This window comes from Drosophila montana, unplaced genomic scaffold (assembly GCF_035044405.1).
Source record: "Drosophila montana isolate Dmon_TW-CO22-7 unplaced genomic scaffold, ASM3504440v1 contig_2626_1, whole genome shotgun sequence".
Classification (NCBI taxonomy): Eukaryota; Metazoa; Arthropoda; class Insecta; order Diptera; family Drosophilidae; genus Drosophila; species Drosophila montana.
The window spans coordinates 1,171,018-1,198,064 of NW_026997490.1; the positions used below are offsets into that span (position 1 = coordinate 1,171,018).

At 40.5% G+C, this 27,047-nt stretch overlaps 1 protein-coding gene across 1 annotated transcript in view; it reads right to left on the minus strand.

Moving 5' to 3' along the window:
- Positions 1-27,047, minus strand: part of ush (Zinc finger protein ush) — a 76,967-nt gene extending 49,920 nt beyond the window's left edge. The window contains exon 1 of the mRNA XM_064683538.1: positions 26,810-27,047. Within this exon, the coding sequence (XP_064539608.1) occupies positions 26,810-26,852 (43 nt within the window). The 5' untranslated portion in view covers positions 26,853-27,047. The remainder of the gene's footprint in view (positions 1-26,809) is intronic.

Below are 27,047 nucleotides of genomic sequence, written 5' to 3' on the forward strand. Positions count from 1 at the left end.
TGATATGTACTATATATACTACAATATACTATATATACAGATATATACATATATATACTAAAAAGCTTTTCATGGGCTTTTTACATTGTGATTGATTTGGTATTTATATTGATTGATATTTAAGTTTCCATAGGCCCACTTAACAAATTCAAAGTCCTGACCTGGCTCAGGTGTTAGAGAGAGAAAAGTCGCTGGTTCTAATTCAGCAGCAATAAACAATATCTCTATAAGTTCAAATAATTTAAGCAGGAAAAAAAGCTTATTAAATTTGTGATTAATTCCAAATTTTTATCGATTCATGCTATATACAATTTTATAAATATTAACTTTTTCTAAATTTTGTTGCCATTAATATTTGATTTTGAAGTTAACAATTTAATTCTTTAATTTCCGAAATTTATTTTCTTTTCTTTTAAGCTCGTGTTAAACACATTTGTTGACATTTGCAGTTTAACCAAATTTCAAGTTCCTTCCCAAAACCCATTGAAAATGGCTAAAAAGTTGATTTAATCAATTATTGCTGACTCAATGCGTAGATATTCTGTGCTTAAATCAATTTCGAGTGCATAGATCATCATGATCTTCTAATCATGATCGAAAACTAGTCCACTTGGAGCGCGCCAAAGACTGAGGCCAGAGATGCGAGCAGACGATAAGCAAAAAAATAAAAGAGTTGATGACTTCATGCGCCGATTTCAAAAGCAAAACAAAAAGCAAATCAAAATCGAAATGAATTTTAAATCACACCTCGAATGAAATAAAAATCACTTAAGACCGCAATCTGCATATGCTCTTTATGGCAAGTGTGCGTGTGTGTGTGTGTGTGTGTGTGTGTGTTTAAGATGCCATAAATTACGAGACAAAATATTTATACGCACAGATATGCCAGCTATTTTATCGTGCTGGCAAATCTTGAAAGCGGCAACGGCGACGGCGACGTCGACGGCGACGCACGCTGCGTATACGGAATTTAATCGACAGTCCGGCAGCCCAAACAGTTCGGCAATCTGACAGTCTGGCAACAACACAAAGCTTTGTTGTTTTTATCAAACGCACAACAAACAAGTAAGAGGTTCTAGTCGGGAGCTCACGACTAGGGGATACCCTGAACCCTCTTCTTCCGACAGGCGATAGGTCTAAAACGAAAGATACTTGATATATATATATATACTATTGTAGAAGCTACATGTCAAGTTTGGTGACTCTAGCTCATATTATTTGCCGAAATTGCTCAAATAACAGGATTTCGATATCGATTTTTATCGATTACTTGGAAACGGGGCAAGTTATCGAATATCGATAACAAACTCGATCTGCGCGGGGACTAGGAGGACCTACAGCTAAAATTTCAAGTCTCTAGCTCTTATAGGTTCTGAGATCCTTGCGTTAATACATACGGACAGACGGACGGACGGACGGACAGACAGACGGACATGGCTAGATCGACTCGGCTATTGATGCTGATCAAGAATATTTATACTTTATGGGGTCGGAGATGCTTCCTTCTGCCTGTTACATACGTTTGCACAAATACATTATACCCATTTTCAATGGGTTCAGGGTATAAAAAGAGCACAAGCTGCAGACCTAAATTGTTTAAATGTGCTTAACTATATACATATATAGATAGATATATATATATATATATATATGTGTCTATATATATATTAATGGGCATTTCAATAAAATTAGAAATTTATGGAAATTGCGAGCATTCGGCAGATAAGAAACTTAAAAGCTTAAAAACTAAAATGCGTTGTTAATGCGCGCCGATTGCCAAAACGATGCAAATCAAAATTGAAACGATTTTTAGAGAATGGAATATGTAAATCCCATATACATATATATATATATATAAGCTTAACTCGCTGGCGGGGGGGGGGGGGGGGGGGGGCTTTGCCTGATGCAATCGGGCATCCTTCAGCTGTCAGCGTGTAAAAACTGTGCAAATATCACAGCTATAAAACGGACATGAAAACAACAACAAACATGAAAAATTAACATAAACTGTGTGTGATGCTTTTTGCACCCTCACAGATATATAGTATATCTATATATATTTGTTTGTTTATATGATTTTGTTGCATCGGCAACTGCATCGGCATCATCAGTCAGTGTCAGCGCAATGGCGTTCCGTCCGCTTCCGCTGCACGCCGCCATTTTACATTTACCAACACTGTTCACGTTCTTTTTTTTTGGTTGTTGCTGTTGTTTGCTTTCTGATTTCCTATGCGCGATTTCATTTGCAGTTTTCGTGCTTTTTTTTCTTTTTTTCTCTTTGCTATTGTTGCTAAAGCGCGCATTTGAGATTTGTGGTGTTGCCGTTTTTTTGATGATCCCCGCAGCGCCATTGATTGGTTTATTTTTTTTTATTTATTTATTATTGCCAGTGCAAAAAAGGACATCGGGGCAAAAGTTGTTGCAATAATACCACTCGGACAATTGTTTGTGGTCTGCTAGCTTGTTGTTTAAATATTAAATATAGATATTGTATTCCTTTTCTCTCTCATTTCAGATTCCTAAAATCGGAAACTGCAAGACCTAAAAACTTGAAATATATTTATATATATGTATGAATATAAATATATATAAAAATATACTTTATATATATCTTCTATACCATCTATGTATATCGCCCGCAACACGAGCTTGGCCTACTTTCGATATCTTTCACAATTTCCAAAATATCGATAAATATCGATTTTCAGACAAGGTTTTGAAAGCATAGCTCGAGAACTATAAAAGCTAGAAACACCAAACTTTTTACCTAGGTACTAGGTATAATATATGTATTTGATATCTGCATAAATCATACTATGCAGATTTCAAATATATTATTTTTTGGATACCTTCCTCCATTACCCCAATGAAAAAAGGAAAACACTAATTTTTAAAGATAGAGCCTTGGGCCTTGGTATGTATACACTTTTCTGTGCCATATTTAAGGACTGAAAGTTTCATAAAAATCAGCCCATAAGAATCCAAGTAAATGAAGAATGCATTTCCTATAAACGGCGTGGGACAACGGAAAGAAGCAGCACAGTCGTTGTGTTCGTGTGTCTTTGTGTGTGGATGCATGCATAGAAGGCAGCTAGAAAGTTTGTAAGGGCAGCTCGGCGCTGGGTACAGGGTATATCCTAGTTGGGCGTTCCCAATTAGAGCGCTCTTCCATGTTTTTGCTCTTGAGTCCTTATCAATCCTTGCCACACTATGCTGCATGTAACGTGAGACTTTTGGTTCTTTGGTTCTTGCTACAGGGTATCCCAAAGTCGCGCATACTCTAATAGGCCTGCATATTGTGTACTTTATAAAGTTTTTATCGTCGCTGTTATCCGCGGCTTAGCTCGCTGCGTTTTTTGTGTCCGCCCACAAATTTTATGTGGCCCGCGATAAGTGCGATATTAAAGTATGGGAACATATATATATGATATATATATATATACATATATATATTTACAAGATATATATATATATATAACTCTTATGTAGATTTCTGTGTGGACTATCGCCTAGGCCAAAAGAGCACCAAAAAAAGGCAGCTCCGCGATAAAGCACAAGCCCGCATCTAAAAACAACAGTAACAATAACAATTGGTAAAAGAAGTCAAAACAAAATGGCGACGCCAGCTGGCAGCCTATTGGCGCAGAGCACATTGCCTTATCAGCGCGAGATATCAGCGCCGGCGCGGAACTGATAAGATAAGCCCAATATGCATGGCAATTGATAGGGTATAAAGGGGGTGGGGTGAGGGGGGGGTCCCCTGCTGGTTACCCTAACTCGCCAGACCTAACGAGCGCCTTGCACGCGATATTTTAATTAAAATATTAAGTAAGTCCCACAAAATAAGTACAAGAGAGTGTTCGAGTTGGGCGTGCTCGACCAGGAGATACCCTGTAGCCAGCGTCTAGCTGTCGTTACACAAAATTACGGCTTCATTCTGTGCAGACAAATAAGAAAGATTACTTGTAAACAAGAAACAGGCTGCGGCAGATGTGCTTCTTCTTCCCATTGTCTTATACCAACTATGGGAAATGCATTCCTAAGTAACTTCGCTATTTACACTTCGATCTTTATAAAATTTGGAGTGCTTAAACATGGCATATTCAAGTGTATGCATACCAAAGCCCAAGGCTCTAGCCATAACAATACGTTTTTTTCCCATTTCGGGCGGACTGGGGGGAATATACCAAAAAATGATATATTCATTGCCTGCGTATGCTATAAAAGTGTCCACATACCAAATTTAATGTATAGAGCACCTATAATCTTCCAGTTATAGCAAAAAAACATGTCTGCAAATCGATATTTATCGATGTTTGTAACAAACATTTGCTCAAAACTAATATACCCCACTTCAAACATTACCAATGGGCTCAGCGAATTATGATTCATTTGTGAGACTGTGAGAAATGAGCTGTAAACAGCTAATTGGCAGTCGAAATTAGAAGCCCAAAAGTTGGCAGTGCAATTTATTCGGCTATTGCCTCAGCTTTGAGGCTGTCGATGCCATTATTTATCATGCAATGCTGCAACAATAGCTGCAACAACTCGCAGCCACTCGCAGCACGTTGCAAATCCAATCAGAGCCAGCACCAGGGAAATGCAGCTACAATCTCCATTGTTGTACTTGTTATTATTATAGCTGAGGCAAAAAAAAAAAATGTGGGGGAAGAAAACTGGCTGTGTTTGTGCCACAAAATCGGCATCAATTTAATATGGCAGCTACGCGAGGCTGGGGGCGTGGAGGGGCACCCAAAACTGATTTCAATGCAATTCGCACCTCATAAATCACGAAACGTGTCCCAAGTGCACGGCCAGCCAAGAAGTTTGGCTGCCAAAGATTGCAGCAGGTCAGGAAATGGCTGCCCGACTTGAATCAAGGGAGTGGGGGGGGGGGGGGGAGAGAGCGCAGATGGCAGATGGCAGCAGGCAGCAGGCAGAAGGCAGAGCTTCAAGTCGAGCTGCAACTGAGCTGAGGCGGCCAAATGCGATGGACTGACTCTTGCAACAATTTGTTTGCCATACGGGAAATCTGCCATGCAACACTAGTCAACAAGTCTAAGGGGCAAAATTTGCAGAAACCAAATTTCACTTAATTTGCAAGATATTATTTATATTATAATTGATTTTTATGGCAACCTAACACTGTAAGCTAGCGGGCATTTTTCTGCTTCGCACGGCCAAGTTTTTTACTTTTCCACCCATATTTCACCCGTGAGGCAAACAGGTGGATTTGAATTTTAATTAGTTGGAAATTTGATTCAAGGCTAAAATTGAATTTTTCCTGCTTTGAATGATTTTTGGATTAATTTTTGTTTTTAAAATAAAGAAAAAATTGAATAATGAACCTAAACTCGTTTTATCACAATTTTAATATTCATCTCATTCCAACCGTGAGAAAAGCATGTGAATTTGGCGAAAAGTGTGAAAGTACACTCAAATGAACTTTAACAAAGAACTTTGAAAATCTGTTTCAGGTCGATGAATAAAAGTTTTTGGAAACCGTTTTTCACGCATTTTCCACACTAAACCGTGGAATTGCCAAAAACCTTAAGACGCATCAAAATTTCTGTGCTGTGCTCGGATTAGTCAGTCTGTCTGTCAATCAGTCAATCAGCACACGTCTATGCATAGAAGCTGGCTGCACATTATACAATAGCTCATGTTGCACAGTGTAAACGTACAGTTAGAGTGTCTGCCATTGGCGAATTGCTGGTACTTTGGTGGCAGACTCCAAAAGCTGGGCCTGTGGAATGTGTGGCCATTAATTGAAAATGCCTGGCCTAGCAAAGCAGTTAAGCAGTTAAGAACTTAAGAAGTTGAGGCCAAAATGAAAGATGGTGTCGAATCGTGCACACCAACACACACACACACACACACACACGCACGCAAACCAACACACACACTCAAGTGAGGCTGAGTCTGACTTCAACTGTGATCCACACACACCAATCACGATGGCATGCAAACGTTGCGAGTGTGCAACGCCCCCGGCTCTGCCACAGCAGTTGGGTTGCAGGTTGCACGGTGCACGGTGCAGGGGCAAGAACTGAAACTGGAACTGGAGCTGAAAGAGCGCGCAGTTGTTTTAGCTGCTCGTGCTGCTGGCTGGGCTTATAAGCTGCTGATGATCTGCGCTGATGATGTTGCCGCCGTTGATGCTGCTGCAACAGTTGCTGCCGCCGCCGCTGCCGCTGTTGTTGCTGCCTCTGCGATGGGGCAAGCAACGAGCCGTGAAAGTGTTATAATGGGAAGAGTACACTGCACGGGCCGTGGCAGCTGCACGCTGTTTGGCTTTGGCTTTAGTTCTGCTCGTTTCGGGCCCCGAACTGATATCATAATCACAATCGCTAAATAGGCCACGCCCATATGCAGTACAGCCCAGCCGGGGCTTATTTTGGCGCGATAAGCGGCGGTAGGGAAATTCACAATTATTTACACTGCAAAAAAATGCTGCTTTCAATTTGAATTTGTGAATGCATTTAACTAAGTACAAATTTGATTTGAGGCCGAAATTGATTGAAAAAATAAAAATATAAATAATTTTGGTTTTAAAATTAAGAAAAAATTAAAAACTCAAACTAAACTCGTTTAATCACAATTTCAATGTTCATCCTCATTCTTTTTGAATGCTCTATCTACTTTCCTCTCTAACTTTCTATTTCACTCTCACAAAATCTCTCTCTCTCCCTCCCCTCTCTCTTTCTCTCTCTCTCTCGCTCTCTCTCTCTCTGGCTAGTCATGTTTCATGAAAGCTTCTTCAAACCTATTCCCAAAACTCTACAGCAAAAGCTTTACAAATAAATGTTTCAGTGATTTGGCCAATTCCACGCGTGACTGTGGAAAATTGGCGGAAAACGTTCGTATGAAACTTTATTGTTGTGCCAAGCAAACGCCGTTGGTTGATTTAAATATATTTAAATGTGTTTAAATAATTTTAATTAATATAAATTAATTAATTTAATTTATGCATTAATTTTTTGTAATTTTCCTATTAAGCAATAAGAGCTACACTTTAATTTTCATACGTAAATCGCAATAGAAAATCCTAATTTACACCTAATTTATTAAATTAATATGCTAATTGGCTTAATTTTAAATTAAAGAATCAATTTTCCCATGCAAACAAGCAACTTTTTGCTGTGTAAGCCACGCTCTGAGTAGAGGAGGCCCCAGTCTAAAGCAGTCTGAGGCTGGAGCGTAAATCAAAGCCCAAAATTCGTATACAAATACAACAAGCGCCCAGTGGGTGCCCAATTCGTGCCGGCAACGATTTGAAAATCCATCTACAAATTGTCTGCGACTGCCAGAGATTCGAGAGACCAGAGTTGAAGCCGGAGCCTGTGACCCTTGCTGAACCAGCACGCTCGACGTGTTGCTTTGTTATTTTATTTTTTTTTTGATTTTCTTTTAGTTTTTGGTTTTTGTGGTAATAACAACGTGGCCGCAACTATTTGGCCAGACAAAATTAACACCTTCTCAAGCTGCCTCCTGCTGCTGCTGCTGCACGAGAGCTGATTTTGCATTCGAGATGGGATGGGGAGGGTTGAGAAGCCAGGCGATCGCAGCTGTGGTAGTTGCCTAATTGGCATGCTAAACAAGCTGCGTTCAACACGATCTACCAGGCGTATCTGGACAGACAGTCAGACAGACAGTCGGACAGACAGTCGGACGGACATTCAGGTCGACTGCTTCTGCACAGTGTCATTGTCATTGTTGTGGCTCGTTTGTGGCTTAAATGCGAGCATTGAATGGACATCGAGACGGCTTTTCACACGAACGCCCACACAGCAGAGAGAGAGAGAGAGAGAGAGATGGAGAGAGGGAGAGAGATGATGGCCATCGCGCTGCCCAAAACCGAATCCCAAACCAAATCCAAGCTGAGCTCACATTCACATTCGGAGACGCAGCTCCTCCTCGGCGCTGTTATTAGCATTTGGGTCCCTGCTCGGGCGCAACAGGCAAAAACACAAAAACAAAAACGAGAGTGAGAAAATTCACAGTTTATCAATTTTCAAGATTCGCGTATTATTTGAATACACTATTGGCCATGTTAGAGAAGAGCATATTGGCTTGCGCGCAATCTTTGTCGGTTGATTTCTATGAGAATGTGGTCCACCCTAAGAGTTTATTTTGGTGCTGAAAAACTGAAAAACTTTAGAACAAATTTTCTAAAATAAATTGAATATACTATTATGGTATTTAGTATGGACCACCCTAGAGGTTTCTTTTGCTGCTAAAAACTAGCCTGACTTAATCATGAAATTAAGAATTCGACTTTCTCCGGCTATGTCCATATCGTCTTGCGGAAGAAAAATAGTACAATAACTAAACTCCATAAATCCGATTAGTTAAAGATCGCATGGTTTTTGTTATTTGTTATAGAATAGCGACATTTAAGGCCAGGGCCTAACGTGAGCTCTCGCCACAATGGCTCAATCTCACGGTTCTTATTACAGGAATAATTTAAGCGTCAATCAGCGTCACCTTGAAACATAAATTCCTCAAGTCCCAATTAAAGACACTTCTGTTTGGTTGTGTCTTCTATCATCGTTTGGCATGAGACCCATCTTTGACCCATTCCGATCTATAGATCCCGCCGATCCACGTCGACCCAATAGAATAGTAATAATTTCTAATATAAATACTGACTCATGTTTGGTTGGTAAAGGGCCAAACTTTTCTGGCCTCTGGTTTTCTCGCTTTGCTTGACGCTTGCAATTCTCAACAAGTTAAAGAAACAATCTGTTGAGTCTATATCAGACAGATGGAGAAACGGATATGGCTATATCAACTCGGCAGTTAGTGCTGATTTAGAATATATATAATTTATTGGGTCGGAGACGTCTCTATCTATGCGTAGCACTTTTCATGAAAAAAATATCACCTCCAGTAATTGATATTGCTAAGAGAAAAAGCTCAATCAAGATGGCTTTGTCTGTATGTTTGTCTGTCCTTTGCGCTGTCTGTTGTCTTCCAGACGGAAAACTCAACTAATCAAGACATTTTTAATCGATTTTACCTAATAAACATTGCTAACACGCCCAATAACAAGTCAAAAACTAACGAGACCTAGTCTAGTCCTTTTACATTTTTATTGCACTTTCAGCAGAGTATCGTATAGTCAGGTAGTTTGAGTTCTTCTCGATTTCTATTGTCTTTTTGCTGTGCCATTTTTGGAGCGGACTTTTTTGTCTATTGCGTAGGCTGCGACTGCGACAGCTGCTGCTGCTGCTGATCTAGAGTTCAAGCCTGCATTGAGCGATAAATTGGCTAATAAACAAATCGAAAATCTAGCAACAAACAACAGAAACAACAATAAACAAACAAACCGAAAAAAAAAACTCAGTTGGAAATTGCCCTCAGAAGCGGCAGCAGAACAAATACTGAGAATTACGTGGCCCCAAAAGCGGCGATAAGAGCGAATTTTGTTTTGCAAAGCTGAGCTGGACAACAGTTGCCAGTTACTGAGCCACACACACACACACACACATGTATGGATATGCATGACAGATAACAGCATGAAAAGCGAACAGAAATTGAAGTCTAAAATAAAAATCAGCGCCACAAAATCAGTTGCAACAAAAAAACTGAGGCGACAGTTGCCAAGAGCGCATCGAATCTGCCACAGCTACAAGCCTCGAATAGCCCGCACCTGAGCTTGGCCCATCCCCCCTCCCCCCCGCCGCCCCTCCTAACACCCTCACACCTTTACACTGAGCAAAAAAAATAAACAAGTACTGAGTACGCAAATCAAGCGCAAGCTATATCAACATCTGTTAAAGCTTTTCATAAGCTCGAATTTCTTTAACTTATTTCTGGCACTTTTTTTAAGCCGTAAGAAGCTAACTTATATAACCGAGAACTCTTTTTAAGAATTGTTGTTTTGGCTTAGTAGACGTTTCATGGATGCAAATGCTTGTAATAAGTATATTTCTCTTGTTTTAAGCTCTTTTGCTGATTTAATAAATTTTCAGATCGTAACCTTAGAAGAAAATGTTAAACTTAAATAAAATGCAAACTTTATGGAAATCTTTTAAAGGTTTGCCAATTACTTAAACTAATTACAAAATTATTATTTTAGGTATTCATTGTAAGCTCAGAGTTGTTTAACAGACAACTCATATAACTAAAGTGCTCTTTTGAAGAAATCTTGTGCTTGTTTTAAGAACGTTTGAGTCTTATTTAAAGTGAGTAACTGCTTGTTATTAGTATTTTTCACTTAAACCAAACCTATCTATTGCTTTTGGTAAGTCTTTGGGACAATTCAAATACAAATCTTATCAAAATCTGTTAAAGCTTGCACAATTTCTTAAGCTTAGAACGAAAATCTTTTTTCAAGAATTTATTTTAAACTTAAAGTTCTTGACTTCTTCTAGAGTGCTATGTATAAGAAATATTGTACTTGCTCTGAGAATTTTTTATACTTATTTCAAGTATGCAAATGCTTGTAATTAGTATTGTCTACTTAATCCAAGCTTGTCTATTGCTTTCGACAAATCTTTAGAACAAATGAACTGCAACCCTTAACAAAATCCGTCCAAGCTCGCCAATTTCTTAAGCTCAGTAGGAAATTCATATTTCCGGAACTTATTTTAAGCTCAAAGTTCCTTAAGACTAAGAATTATGAAATCAGGCATATTTTAAGGCCGCATATTCTCTAAATTCTCTTTCGCTTGTGCAGGATTGTTGTTGTTTTTTTCTCTCAGTGTAGGACCATAGGCTGGACAACGTGGAGGCCAACATTTTGGATAACAAACTTCAGATAGCCACTCACTCAGTCAGCCAAAAGCTGCTTGGCCTTTTTGTTGCTGCTCTTGTTGTTGCTGTTGTTGTTGTCTGCGGACTTTTGCCTTACATTATGACGACGGCGACGGCGACGTCGACGTTTGCGGCCGCCCAGGTCCAGATCCAGATCCAGGTCCAGGTCCAGGTCCAGGGCCTCGACTGGGATGCTCTGGAACGCGCTCTTATCGGCTTCTTCTTACTGCTGCACTCAGCGCTAATCTACATGGAATTATCGCCACACACACACACACACGCTGGCTATGACTCCGACTCTGTGTGTGTGTGTGTGTGTCTGCTGCGCCGAGACATTGAAAATTAGCGTCGCCAAGTGAATCATGCGGCTTGGCATGCCGGTTCACGGATAAGGCAACGCTGCCTGCACTTATAAAATAATTATAAGCAGTCGAATTAGCTCTGCCTCACACACACACACACACGCACACACACACACACAAACTCGGGCGCCTCAGCTATCGTCAGTCGCTGCTCGGGCGCTGCCCCCACCACCTGTCGCTGCCGTCCCACCTGGGAGTCTGCAGGCCCGGCGCTAAGTTATCGTTGCGGCCATTTTGAAGAGCTGCCGTTTTTATCAGCTGCAGAGGGCATATACGAGCAAATGGATATGAAAAGTGGATAGTGACATGAAACGAGAACGAGAACGAGAAAGAGAACGAGCGAGAGAGAGAGAGAGCCTCGATATGCGGGCAATACGAAGCTCTAGCTGATGTGTGTGTGTGTGCGTGTGTGTGTGTGTGTTTGGATAACCCTCTTGTGGTTGCGAGGGTCGCCCTTTAAAATTGTGAAAAAAAGAACAGCCCAAATACGATTTCGAAAATATTTAAATCAAGTGCAAAATTTTTATTGAAATTAATATTAATGCAGAAAATATTAATTTAATAAAAGAAGACAAAGCTGAAATAAAATTAGCATTCTTTTCTGTTTTTTTTTTCCGAGAACTCGAATCCTGAATTTCGTGCTTATATAAGCCCAAATACAATTTCGAAAATATTTAAATCAAGCGCAAGGCTTGCTTTGATATGAATATTAATGCAGAAAATATTTATTTAATAGAAGAACACAAAACAGAAATAAACTTAACATTCTTTTCTGTCTTTCCTTTTCGGGAGCTCGAACCCTGAGTTTCGTGCTTTATTTAAATTAATTTAAATTAATTTTAATGCATTAAATAACGGAATATTTAACAGAAATTACACATTTTGCAATTTCTTTTGTCTTTCGTCATTTCGGGAGCTCGAATCCTGCATTTCTCGTGCTTAGTGTGACGAAGCTTAGTCCTCTCGACTATCCAATGGACTATTAAATATAAATAACAAATTAAATTAGTTCATTTAAAATTGGATCCACTTGGCGCGGCAAGGTTTGAAGTGCTTCGAACCACATATTTGTCAAGGTATGTAGAACAAATTTACCTGATATCTGATGGATCTGATCTGAAAGATATGGAGAAGTGCTGCCCGGGCAGACACAATATCAGAGGCAACCCTCGTAGGAACATTTTCAGAGTTTTGGAATTGACGTTTTTTTTTTTGTTTTTCGCGCTGTAATCGAAAAATGCCTTTAACTTTTGACGTTGACGTCGCGGCCTTATCGCTGACCTCGATCTGCACAGAGAGACATTAAACACACACACACACACACACACACACGCACACACACACACACTACGCACACACACACATATATACTGGGCATGGCAACCGAAGAGCGATGCCGAAACTGAAATCAAAATCGAAAGCAAACGAAATAATGACAGGCAATGAAAATGAATGTAAAGCACAAAACAAATGCCACGCAATGTACCACGTAAATCATAAATGCTATCAGTCCAAGAGATCGACAAACGGATGCTACAGAAGCAGCTACAACAGCAGCAACAGCAGCAACAGCAACAACAGCAACAACAACAACAACAACAGCGGCAACAAACATAATTAAGAGCAAAGCGACAGCAGACGAAGCTGAAGCGAATGAAACCAAACCAAATGACGACCCAACCGAGCGATAGATGGATGGCTCGACCAGACCTTCTCCTAGTCCCCCCCACAGCCCCAACAGCCCCCCTCGGACTAATGGCAGCCATATCAGCAGCAGGCCAGGCAAAACACAAGACCAAGTCAAAGTACTATTAGCTTGTCTAGATGGCTGCGATAGGCGACGATAAGCGGAGGGCAAGATGAGCGACTCCAGAGCCTGAGCGCTGCCTCGTGCTGATATCAGCGCGCCGAATAGCCAAAAGATGGAAAGAGAAGCAAAACGAGACCTGAACGATGCTCGAGATACCCTATGCGAAAAGTCGAGCATAGATCGGTAAGAAATTGAATAAGGTGTAGCACTCGGTAGATGAGTCGACCAGCTGGTTCAATTTGAGGATATTTGAGGATACCATTTTCACATGAATTTTGACTAAATTTGACTAGACTAGATTTTGATGCCAAATTGATCTAGAGGCCAAACCATGAAGAAAGAGACAAACCTTGTGAAAATCGGATAAGATTTGACCGAGTTATGGGAGGTGGGAAATTTCGACCTAACCTATATAGACATATTATGGGATATTTGAGGGTACCATTTCCAGATGAATTTGGACCAAAAATAATGTTGTCAGATTTAGATGCCAAGTTGATCTAGAGGCCAAAACATAAAAAAAAAGCCAAACCTCATAAAAATCGTTTGATTTTTTACCGAGTTATGGGAGTGGGAAATTTCGACCTATGTCCATATAGGATGCTAGCGGGTATACCCCGGTCTTGCACGTGGCACGTTTTAAATAAATTCTCTGAAAGATCTTTGAAAATGGGTTTGTGACCGATGTGACGGTAAACAAAGAAGTTTCATACAAACGTTTTTCACGGTTTTTTTTTCACACATGCGAGTGGAATTTTACGAAATTTTCCCTTCATCGCATAAAGCAACTATAGTGATATATAAATATACATATATGATAAAGCTATGTTTATATAACTGTGTCTCCATCTACTTCAAAACACCGAAAGCTGCTTCTGTAGCCAAAAGTTTGAAGTATTCGGCATGTCCTTCGCGAGGGTATCACAAGCCAAAACAATTAGCATAGGAAAAAGCGCGGCAAAATATGTATGAGAGAGAGAGAGAGAGAGAGAGAGAGAGAGAGAGAGAGAGAGAGAGAGGGGCGGACGTGAGTGTTGGTGTGAGAGAGCACAAATGTTGGCGACAAAATGTCTTTATTTATTTTTCTTGGTTTTGCTCAATTTGATTGCAAATGAAATTCATATTTCGCGGCCTTATCAAGTGCTCAATAAATGACGCACGACGACAGAGTGAGAGTGGGGGAGGGAGAGGGAGAGTGAGCGAAAGAGAGAGCACACAAAATTGCAGATACTCTATAGAGACTATAGACGCCCTCGGCATCGCAGTTCATTCAGCAATAATTAATGCAAAATGTGCCCCGCTAGACCTACCTGGCGTATGCGCAACTTTATCTAAATGCCATTTAAAGGCCTCGAGAAGCGGCCCACTCATGCGGCATGTGGCATGTGGCAGGCGGCAGGCGGCAAGCGGCCAAAGCCAAAGCCGCAAACGGACACACCTTTCAACAAGACAGTTGCGCACATTTGTGGCCCATAATTAAAATGTTTTAATACAAGCGCCAAGACACGAGCCGCGGACCCTTTCCGACTTGCCTGGCATTCAAATTGCATGCAGAGCCAGAGCCAAGGCTTGGGTGGGGGAGGGGAAGCGAACACGTTGTTAACATTAATTTTGCGCCCTGCAGCGACGCGCGCGTCACAGTCGCCAGTCGCCAGTTGCAACGTCGGCGACGGCGGCAATTACGCTAAACTGAACAAACAGCGAGGCTGTAAACAAACACGCATCCATCAGGCCAGGCTGGACGAGAGAGGGGATGGGGGGGGGGGGGGGGGCGAGGGGTGCGGCTGCCACAAACACACAACATGCCGCTTGCAACAGGTCTGCAGCGTGCAGAAACTCGTTTCGTTCTGGCTTTCTGTTTTTTTTTTATTTTTATTTATTTATTTATTTTTGATTTTGTGTGTGTTTTTCTTCTCGCATGCGATTCACCCGACTCGCGGCTTGAGGCCTGAGCAGCGCCTAATGGCGCCTGTTGCCATGTAAATTATGCTTCCTCAACACTTCGCAGCATACCCTGCAATTGGCCGATAAGGCACAGCGGGGTAACATGAACAACCAGCGACATCACATAAGGTAACTACAGGCTTTTAATCTATTAGGGTTGAGCAGTACGTTGATCATCAATCAGTCAGTCAGTCAATCAGTCAGTCATTCATTCAGTCAGCCAGTCAATCAGTCAGGCAGTCAGTGCCTCAATCAGTCAGGCAGTCAATCTGTCAATCAATCAATCAGTCAGCCAGTCAACCAGTCAACCACTTAGTCAGTCAGTCAATCAGTCAGCCAATCAATCAGCCAAACAATCAGTCAACCAGCATGCCAGTCAATCAGTCGACCAGTCAATCAGTCAGGTAATCAGTCAATCAGAGTCAATCAATCAGTGAACCAGTCAATAAGTCAGCCAGTCAATTAGTCAACCAGTCAATCGCTCAGCCAATCAGTCAACCAGTCAATCTGTCCAATCAGTCAGTCAAAAATTAAATATTTCTTAAAAAACCCAAATATTTTCTCGATTGCAGATATGACAGCTATATTAAAGAATCAACCGTTCCGACCGAGTGAGACATACATATATTCTGCTTGCAGCAAAGTGAGGCAACTGTACCAAGTTTTATCTAGATAGATTCATTGGGGGAGCAGAGGTTAAAATTAGAAGTATTTGGAATATATTTAATTGATCTTTTTTAGAGAGTTTTTCTTTTAAATCTGTCTGCAACTTTATGACAAGCTCTCTCTCTCTCTTTATAGAAGAGCATCTGAGCTTCGATATCTAGAATCTGCAGTCGCAGCTTGTCATCTGTTTTAGCTGCATTCACTTGGACCTGGAGCTGGAGTTGGACTTGGACTTGGACTTGAACTGCACGGCGAGGCGAGGCGACGCGACGCGCTGGCGACGCATTCGATTGCCCGGCAGATACTCGCCCCGCAACACAGCCACATCGGCTGGCTGTCCACGTGTGCATATCTGTGTATCATAATGGAAGACGAGACTCTGAGGCTGGCATTTAGATAAGCTGTCATTGCCAAGGCGATGGCGACGGCGATGGCGACGGCGACTGCAGCTATCGGGCAGCACTCCGCTCGCACTCTGTCTCCTCCCTGGCAAGTTGGCCATTCAAATGATTACGCTTAAAGTGCTCCAAGGCAGCGGGGCAGAGCTCCAAATCGAGCCCGAAACCCAAATGAAACCAAAACAAAACCAAACCAAAGCGAAACGAAATGAAACGAATCGAATCGTATGAGCGAAATGAAATCACATGATTGAGTTTGTCGAAATTGGGCAAACAAGGCACACGAATTTCGACGAGTTATCGGAATCTGAAGATCGGCGAGTATCTGGCAAGAAACATAATTTGAAATTGAGCTAATGAGATTTTTGTGTGCTATGATGACGCGATGTCAAGCTTATATTTATTTGATTTCTTTTTCAATACCTTGTAAGCACTGAAAATGGGTATGTTGTATTGAAGCAAATGTATGTAACAGGCCGTAGAGCACATCTTTTTCATATGGTATATATATAATAGATTCGTGATTAGCAACAAAGTCGATAGAAATCGAAAGCATCTTAGAGTCTTGGTATCAAAATATTGTCATATAGCGCAGATCTATCGATAAATATCGATTTTTAAGACGGGTTTTTGTTATCTCAAACAATATGGGGATTATGTGCGCCATATTTAATACATCGATTCTTATATATCATATACGTATCAATAAAATTGTCATTTCGCTGCATTTTATCGAAAACTATTTTTTTAAATCGATAAATATCGATACTAAATCCAGAAACGTTATCAAAATCGATTTTTCGACCTCGTTTTGTTTGGCATATATTCTAATTCTTAAGAGCTGTTGACATCAATATTTGAAAGTAAGTTTTCGTGTAGCACAAATCAAGCATATATCACTTTTTGGTGCTTTCAGACGCTAAAGAGTTATAGCCTTAATTTTTGGTATGTAAACATATTTGAATGCCATATTAATGCCCTGTAAATTTCATAGCGATCGCACAGCAAATAGAAAAAGAACAGCGCCTGCCAAAGAAGCGAAGCTTGCGAATTTGCTCATTTTGCAGGGTATATACCAGTCCGTCAGCCTGGATCACGCTTGTTCTTATATTTTGTTTTTTTTTTGGCGAAAAGTACGATTAGAATCATTTGATATACGTAACCCCCCGCCCCCCTGTAATACGCCCGTTGCGGCTGAAAGACTCGTTCGTTTCGATTTGGGAACATGAGTGATTCGTTTTTAATCTTTGATTTAATTTGTTGTGTACTTTTCGTTGCCTCCCGTTGTCTCCCTCCGATTGTTGCCCGATTACCCGCACTCTTCGAGGCGAGGGGAGGGGAGGGGAGGGGAGCTGTGTGTGGGGGCTGCAGATAAACAAAATGGCCGCCTTCTGGGGCTTTGGGTGGCTGCTATCGCTGCGTATGATCGGCGCAAAGCTAATGGCATAAATAGATTTCATATTGCCGCAACCCCACAGCTCCCTTAACTACAAGCACCCCCCCGCAGACTTAATTACACACACAGACAGGGAGAAGAGGGGAGGGAGTGGGGGGTCTTGTTATTTTCTCTGCTCTCCGATCAGCACATAAAATCTAGAAATATATTTTTATGGATTTTTAATCGATTGCCGCCGCTTGCGAGACGCATTTTGGCCAGGCCATTGGCGGAGTCTAGCGTCGCGTCGCCGTCGTCGTAACGTTTAAACTGCCAGCCATTCATTTGGTTTGATTGCAGGGCCGCATGCGGAGTGGGGCCCTAGGGGCAAACCCCTGGAGGGGTTGCGTGTCGCCGAAGATAGAGACACATTCGAGACAAACGTCGTGCGTCGTTTATCGTGTAATTAGTTTGCTTTTTAAAGGCAGCTGCACCCGACCACGTCTCCGTCCCCCTTCACGTCCTCCGTCCCCGTCCCGACGCGCATCCAACCACCTGCAATTGAGACATCCCAATTTTGGTTTATGCGTAGGTAGTCGCCGGTGACTGTACCGCCCCGCCCCGCTTCGGCCCGCCCCCCATCCATGCGTTATCTCTAATGACAAATGTTTGCTTAAAAATCTTTTAATTGCACTTGTTTCGGTATTTCGTATTTGGTATTTGGTATTTTGTGAGGGGGAAGCGTTCGGCTTTGCCGCTGCGTCGCCTGATAAGCCAAATTAATCGCAGCACTTAAATTTTCATTTGAAATGTGCCTATGGGCCCCGATTTCGATTAAATTGCGATTGGAATGAAGTTGAATTGTGTGTGGAATTGAAGTATCGACAAGACAAGTGCCTGGGCAAATCACAGACAACTGGAGAGGGAGATGGGACGGGTATCGAGAAGGTAATCGATGAAATAATCGAAGAGGTAGGAGGAAAGTTAATCGAAGAGATGGCAGAAGGAATGAGAAGGTAGCGGAAATGGCAATCGAATAGGTAATCGATTAAAAACTCGAAGAGGTAGTAGAAGAGTTAATCGAAGAGGTGGCAGAATGGATTATCGAACGCGTGCAGGAAGAAGTAATCGAAAAGGTATTATAAATGGTAATCGAAGAAATAATCGAAGAGGTTGTAGACGAGTTAATCGAAGAGGTGGCAGAAGGGATAATCGAAAAAGTAATTGAAGAAAAGAAGAATAGATAATCGAAGTGGTAATGGAAGACATTGTGGAAGAGTTTTTCGAAGAGAAGAGATATTAGAAGAAAAGATATTAGAAGAGGTTGTAGAAGAGCTAATCAAAGAAGTAGAAGAAGGGATAATCGAAAGGTAATCGAAGATTAAGTGGAAATGGTAATCGAATAGGCTGTAGATGAAATGATCGAAAAGGTAGTAGAAGAGTTAATCGAAGAGTTTATAGAAGAAAAGATTTAGTAGCGAATAGTATATAGTATCGAAAGAGTTAATCGAAGAGAAGGTAAGAGAGGTAACCGGAGTGGTAGCGAAAGGGCTAATCGAAGGGGAAGTAGAAGTGGCAATCGAAGAAATAATCGAAGAAATAGTAGAATATGTAATCGAAAAGGTTGTAGAAGAATTTATCGAAGAATTAGTAGAAGGGATACTCGAAGTGATATAAGAAGAAACAATCAAAGAGGCAGTAAAAGAAGTAATCGAAGAGATAATAGAAAAGGTAATCGGGGGAAATTATAACGGTAGAAGATGATGAAATAGTCCAAGAGCTGGTAAAAAGGGTAATTACAGATATATTCGATAGATGAGGTAATTGTAAAGAGAGTAAAAGAGATAACCAAAGAGACGGCAGATGAGGCTGAAGATGAAGTCGAAGAGCTAATAAATAGTTAATTGAAGATATAGGCGATGAGGTATTCGAAGAGGTATAAGAAAAGGTAAATAGAGGAAATGATAACGATTATCGAAAAGGGAATAGTGCGTCATATAGTTAATCGAGGTTGTAATTAGAGAGGTAATCGAAATTGATCGAAAAAGGTAGTTAAAGAGGGCGTCAAAAAGTTAAACGAAGTGTGAGTCAGAGAGAGTAATCGAAGATGTAGCTGAAGAGATAATTAAAGAGATGATAAAGAAAGTAAATCGAAGAGGAAGCGAAGAGGTAATCAAAGAGGCAGTCGAACAGATAGTAGAGAAGGTAATCGAGAGGTTGTACAAGAGATAGTAAAGAAGGTTTTCGAAATGGAAGAGGAAAGGCTCGGAGTCGGAGATGATAGCAAGGTTGTTGTCGATGTCGTTCTGGTTTGGCTGGAAATATAAATTTAATCAACTTATCGCACATGCCAGCTAGCTGAGTCAGCGGAGCGACAGAGGAAATGTTGTAATTAATAATTGATTGATGAGAAAGCAAAGCTAAGAGTTTGCCAAGACAGGATATGCCGGCAAAAACTTGCGACCACCAAAGCATTGGATTATCAGCTTGCGTTCGGTTTTGATGTGATCCAAGGGGTCCAAGAGGTCCGAGAGTTCCAAGAGGTCCAAGAGGTCCACGAGGTGGCCGGCTTAATCAGAGATGTGGCCCGATGAGAAAGAGATGGGCAAAAGAGACAAGAGAGACAGACAGACAAGGGAGATGTAGGGTATTGCCAGGCATTGTCCGGTTCGGTGCGGCTGCGGCTTCGGGTCAATTAAACAGCGACTGCGGCAGCTGCTGATCGCTGGGAATAGATAATAGGACCTTGGCTGAACTTTATTTCAAGATAAGCGCGAAAAAAGATTGATAAAGAAAGGCCCAAAATGAAATTGAGCACAGAGGCTCACAATGATGAGAAGGCGTTGAGCAGGCGAACAGGCGCGCAGACGAACAGGCGCGCAGACGAACAGGCGAACAGCGTTTAATTAAGTGGGTGGGAAGGCCCCAAAAGAAAACGAAATGAAATCAAGCAAGGCAGGCAATAATAATGAAGAGCTGATGATAATCGGGCTATGTTACGCTCGGCACGAAATTGAAATCGGCAAATCTTAAGTGGCAGACGCAGCCAGCACAGACATATACATATATAATAATATATAAAGGCTAAGCGAATTCTTTGCGGTCCGATAACGATAACGATTATCAGGCAGTCGGCGACACTTGAAGAAATAAACCGATGGCGATTAAGCGTAGAAATATGAGAAATGAGATCTCTCAACTTGATACAATGAAAATATTCATAGCCACAACCACACACACACACACACACACACACACACACACACACACACACACAGAGAGAGAGACACGTAGAACGGAAGCCGCGCCCCTGATAAAGGCGCTGAAATCAGTGCCGCAAACCGATAGTTATCGTTGATAGTGATTAGAGACAGACCGACAGAACGACTGACGGACGGACGGACGGAGAACAGCTGACAAAGATTTATGGGCGACATTTGGTTGTTATCAATTGCCAGGCGACAGCGATTCCTATTGCATATCTCGCCCAAGCGGGCGGCTTCCGACCTCTGATGATTGCCGATTTAGATTTTTGGGGGCCAAAATAGAATTATATATATATATATGGCAGAAAGGTGTATCAACAGAAATGGAACTGATATCTGCCGGCAAACGAAAATTAATTAGGCGTGCGCTATGATATCGTAAGCCTCCCCCCTTCCTTCCCCCCCTCTCTCTCTCTCTCTCTCTCTTTCCCCAGTTTGCCAAAATCATCAGCAAAGCGAGGCGTAGCAGATCGCTTGAGCGATAGCTAAACAAACAATATAACCATATACAAACCTGGCATAGACACACACACACACACGCACACACACACGCACACACACACACACATATTACACATGTATCCCTAACGAGTCTCTATACTAAATACAAAATACTACACTCGGCAAAAAAACACACACAATGCATTTTTAAGTTTTGTTCTAGAATATGTCAAGTAGTTTTCGTTTCGGAATGTTTATTAAATAAGTCTGAATCAGTCTTCAAGCGAAAAAATTTTTTAATTAAGCAACAATAATAGGAGCTCAATACAATGATGAAATTGTCTGGAATGCCAAAATAAAAACATTTTGAAAATGTTTTTTTAAATTTAGCAACTATTTATATTTTAAATCAGAAAAAATTTTAAAAAAGAAAAATGAAGGATCCATTTTTAATTAGCAACAATTTTTAACTCAGAAATATAAGAGATCACTTTGAAAAAAATATTATTAATAGTTTTTGTTCTCTTAATGAAGCTACAAATTTTATTTTAATTTTTGAAATATATGACTTATATTAGATTAAAAAAAAACACTTTGAGTAATCAATTTTTCTGAGTGTAAAAATTGTGCGCCTAAGAAAAAGTTTCTCAAATAAAAATGTCGCGCTAAGCTTCATAATTTTAATTGTTGACCGCATTTTGACAGCCTTTGTTTTTTTCAAGCGAAAAGCTTGCCGTTTTTCTCTCAGTGCATTCATATATAATCGCATAGTAGCTGCATACTTGGCGTTGCCACAGTACCCCCACTACCCTTGCCCGCCCTCCCCCTTCCCCTCCCGCCTCTACCCCGCTGCCCGGCCCAGCCGCAATCCGACAAGCCAAATCACATTGACATTTTTATCATTTGTTGAAAATCTTTTGAAATTGTTATAAAACAGCCAGACGACGAGACAACAACAACAACAACAGCAACAAAAATTGTTTTATGTATTTTCAGTATTTAGTTGTCGATGTTGTTGTTGTTGTTGTTGTTGTTGCTACAATTTCTGTCGTTGTTTTCAGTTCATTCTCATTTTGAAGCAAAGCGCGACAATCTTGCCATCAGATCAGCTGATAAGCGCGAGCTGTACAAATCATACAACAACAACAACAACAACAGCAACAACAACACAGCTATCTACACAACGGACAGCTGTTCAAGTTTGTTGTTGTTGCTGGTGTTTTAGCTTTTTTTTTTGTTACTCTCGGCTTGTCTCTCAAAATGACTACAAAACATTATCGCCATTTGGGCATCAAATTTCGAGCTTATTTCGATTGCATTTGGCGATTAGAGCCACGTTTCCAACCAAGAAACTGAAAACCTTGATAACGTGGGGTTTCGCTGACGGGAGAGAGGAGGAGGGGAGGGGAAAGGGGGGGGGAAAATTGATCACATTGGCAAATGGATCTCGATAAATTCCATTCCATTTAGTCAGGCGTGTGTACTATAGACACGTATTCATATCTCTTCTTATTGGATTTATTTATGTGCTTATAGATTTATATATGGAATATATATATATGTGTATATGTCGGTAATGGGGCGCAGGAGTCAAGATACGTGGCAGCACTCGTGCATTCCGAATGACACATTCAAAAATTATTTAACAATGATGACACTTTCCAAGCAAATCATTATTATATTATTATTATTATAATCAATATTACATAATGTAATTATTACAACAAACTTGATCAACTAGATGTTTCAAGAAATCATAATAATATCATATCATATATATCAGATCAAATTGTTAGATAATCTAACGAGATCTCAATCAAAGCATTTATACCTAGATCTTTGGGAAATCATAATGATATACTGTCATATACATATATCATATCAAATTGATACTCTAACGATATCTTAACATAAGCATTCTTAACGAAATCTTTAAGATATCATAATGATATCCTATAGGATATAGATCATATAAAATTGTTAGATTATCAAGCAAACTTTCTATTAGCATTCTTTTCAAGATTGAAAGATCTTAACCGGGTTCCTAAGAAATCATATTGATATCACACCATATATATCACATCAAATTGTAAGCAACTCTAAGAAAATCAAAGGAAATGCCCTACAAGATCTTAAGGAAATCGTAATCTGAAAACCCTTTCATTCAATTCTAATATCAGATTATATAATATAATAAATTTAGCAAAAAGAATTTTACTTTATTCTTGTCATTTAATATACAAGAAACCTATTTCCATGAAAATTTTTAAAAAATAAATTTAAGATTTGTCAATTCTCAGACTTCTCCAACACAACAATAAAAAATTTGACCACATTTTCTCTTTAGCATATGCATCACTGGAAAGTTGTGTCTTTTATGTTCTTAAGATATCTAGACCTTTCCAACAATACAATCAACAATCTGGCCACATTATCCGCTTAGCATATCCATCACTGGCAAGTTGTGTATTTTATGTTCTTACTTGTGGATATATGAAGAGTATAAACACATGAAACTAAGATATCTAAGCCCTTACCAACACTACAATCAACAATCTGGCCACACTATCGGCTTTATGTTCTTGCTTGTGAATAATCTCCTTTTGTGTTCCTGTTTCATTTTGTTGTTGTTTCGTTTCGTTTCGTTTGGTTTTCTAAATATGGTATTAAAAGCAAGTGCTTTTTGTTAGTTGAGTTCGATAAACGAGCGACACGATATCGCAATTGTTTATGGGCGGGCGGCTGTGACTCAAGACTCAAGCGTTCCCAAATGCCCCCCCCCTCCCCTCCCTCTTCCCATCCACTAACCCCTTCCCCTTGTGTTATTATCGCAGTTGATATGCAAATGCGCCGCTGTCCGAAAGGCAACAGAAACAACAACAAAAATTGAACTTAATACGAGTACACAAAACGAAAAACAACATTTTGTAATTTGTATTGCAAGTTGTTGTTGTTGTTGTTGTTGTTGTTGTTGTTATTTATCTGCTGATATTTCCTGGTGCGATTTCACAAATATAAAAAACAACAGCAACAAAAACAATATACAACAGCATCAACAACAAAAGCTTATCGCGCTTTTTAAACACAATGTCAAAATGACCAAAGCTCGTATCGAGCTTATCTGCCATTTGCCCTCATCCCCCCCCTCCCTCTCTCTCTATCCCTCTCTCTCTGTCGCTCTCGCATTTGCCAATATGATGCGCGCAATTGTCGAACTTGTAACGGTTCATCATCATGATGATCATCATCGTCATCATCGTTAGCTGCAGCTGCTGTGGCCACACTGGCCAGCCACAGGGTGGCCTTGGTTATTGGCTATCTAGCGCAACCTGAGCTTTGGCTTTATCAACGCCAGCAACTGCAATTGCAAACTGCAAATACATGTGTACATAGATATGCACACACACACATGCATACATATATATATATATGTATATGGTTATCAGTCGAAAAAAAAAAGCGCCGCATGACACGTAGCCAGCGCGATTGCTGACGAGCTCGCGTTGCGTCGTGTTTTGTTGTGAAGCCCGGAGTTCTACTTGGAAAATTGAAAATTGTCACCCGCATGCTCAACGTTGTGCTGGTCGTGTCTGGGCGGGGGGGGGGCGGGGGGTAGGTTGCCTTTTCTTTATTTTTCGGGCGCAGATAGCAGACAGCACAACAACAGCTGGCAATTAACATAAAATTAGTGATAAAGCGTAATTAAAATATATATAAAAAATAAAAAAGAAGTAATGTTTATCTATTTCGTTGGCGACCTGCAGAACAGCGTAGCACAGTGTCACGATTACCAACACTGCGAGAGAGGCGGGGGGGCGGCAGCGTTGCCATATCGCAAAATGAAACTTATGTAAAGCTAACGGCAACAACAACAACAACAACAACAGCAGCAGCGGCAACGACGACGACTTTTGCACAGTTTTCGTTTGCTGCTGCTGCAGTTGTGATAAAAGTTTATCGACTGAGCGCTTTCAAGCTACACAAAAATGTCAAGCGACAACAGAAACAACAACAACAACAGTTAGCAATAAGAACAGCAGCGCTAAAGATAAGTATGCAAAGCGAGCTGAGCGAGAGAGAGGGAGAGCTAGGGCTAGCCTGCGATAATGTGCTAGAAGAAAGCAAACGGCGCAGGTGCAGCAACAACAACAACAGCAACAACAGCAACAGCAACAACAACAACAGCTGCATAGATAAGCGCGTTAATTTATCGTAATTGTAGCCGCTGCTCACTTTGGCTGTTATCCAGTGTGTACACACACACACACACACACATGCATATGATATAAATATACATGCATATGTAACATGTTGTTTTACAGTGCACACACATATGCCTCGAATCCTTCTACTGTTAAACAGTGTGCACCCATTTAAATGAGAGCACATTCTGTACAAGCTGTTGCTAACCAGTGTGTGCAAGGAGAAAAATCTCAATTAACATATATTAAAACTTATTTACATTAATTCAATGTCTTTCAAAATGTTTCATATGTTGATTCCAAAAGAAAATAAATGTTGAAACACTTCTAATTTGGTTTAAAGAAATCAAAAATTGACAACTTTTTCTTTTTCATCTGTAATGCAAATTATAAATATTATTTTTGTAGTCAACAGATCATCCAAATAATGGAGAAGACATTCTTCTCAAATAGGGTTTACCAAAAGGGTTTACTAAGGGAATTGTTCATGCAATCAAGCTCAAATGATTAATCAATGATGTAAAAATAATTATTATAATTCTTCAATATGTCTTCTCGCGATAAGAAGCAGAGTGTGTACACACGTAAATATACGAACTCTTTTATTGATGCGTGAATAAATAATATAAATGCAGCTGCTATTTCCAGTGTGTACATATGTAGATGTCCGATCTCTTTTCTAAGCTTGTAAGCATATTCTATTAATGTGTGTGTGTTCACATCAGCATAAATGCTGCGGCTATTGTTATCCAGTGTGTACACACATAAATACACGATCTCTATTTTTAACTCTTAAGAATATTCTTTAAATGCTTTTAAACCCTATAAACACACATGCATAAATAATCCATTTTTTTGTTTGCTGCCCGTTATCCAGTGTCTACACACTTGCATTTCGTTTACAGCGACTGCGGTGATATCATTGCAATAACAACAAAATAAAAAAAAATAAATAAAATGAAATGAAATGAAAAAAAAAAAAAGTAGAAACAAATCCAACTAAACCTGAACCGAAACGTGCTCGCGATAAGGAGTCCAACTGCGGAGCCGTCAGCGATTAGCAAACTTTTGGCTCGTTCAGGTGGGGCACGTATTATCGATTCCGAAATGCATTCATTGGTTAACCGACTGCTCATGGCTCGTATATCAAATGGCAAACAACGAAATGTAATTAGTTTAATAATCATATTAGGGTGTGTTCAGGCTCTGCACCCTTCCCCCCTGCCCCCTTCCCCCCTGCCTAGACGTTGTGTCTTGAACTGTGTGTGAACAAAGAAGTTTCATTTAAATAAAGTCGACGGGCAAAACAAGCTGAAATCTAGTTGACAATCGCATAGTTTTTTTTTTATTATTATATATGTACATACATACTTTTTTTTTACTTTTTTTTCAGTCAAGTTGTGGGAGGGGGGCGTGGGGGTTGGCGCGTGTTAAGCCCCCCCGCAAGCAGTTCGTTCACATGTTTTATGCGAGCAATGGAAAACCCCAAAAAATACATTACGAGCTGACAAAGCTATTTTCGTAGCAGCAGGTGTAAATTGTGGGCTACCTGGCAGGTGGGGTGGGTGGGGTCGTACGACTCACCTTTATTCAACGGCTTTGGATTCGACTGTTTGCGTCGTGACATTGTTTGGTACCAATGCAAAGTGGGGGGCCCCAATGTGGAGAGCTGCGTCCGGAGCGCGGCGTCTACATCAAATCCGTGTTCCGTGCCGACATTCACATTTACCGGCGGACAAGAAATCTCCAATCCGCGTGGAATTCAAAAATACACACACACACACAGACACACACACACGAGCGCGCGCGAACACGTACACGT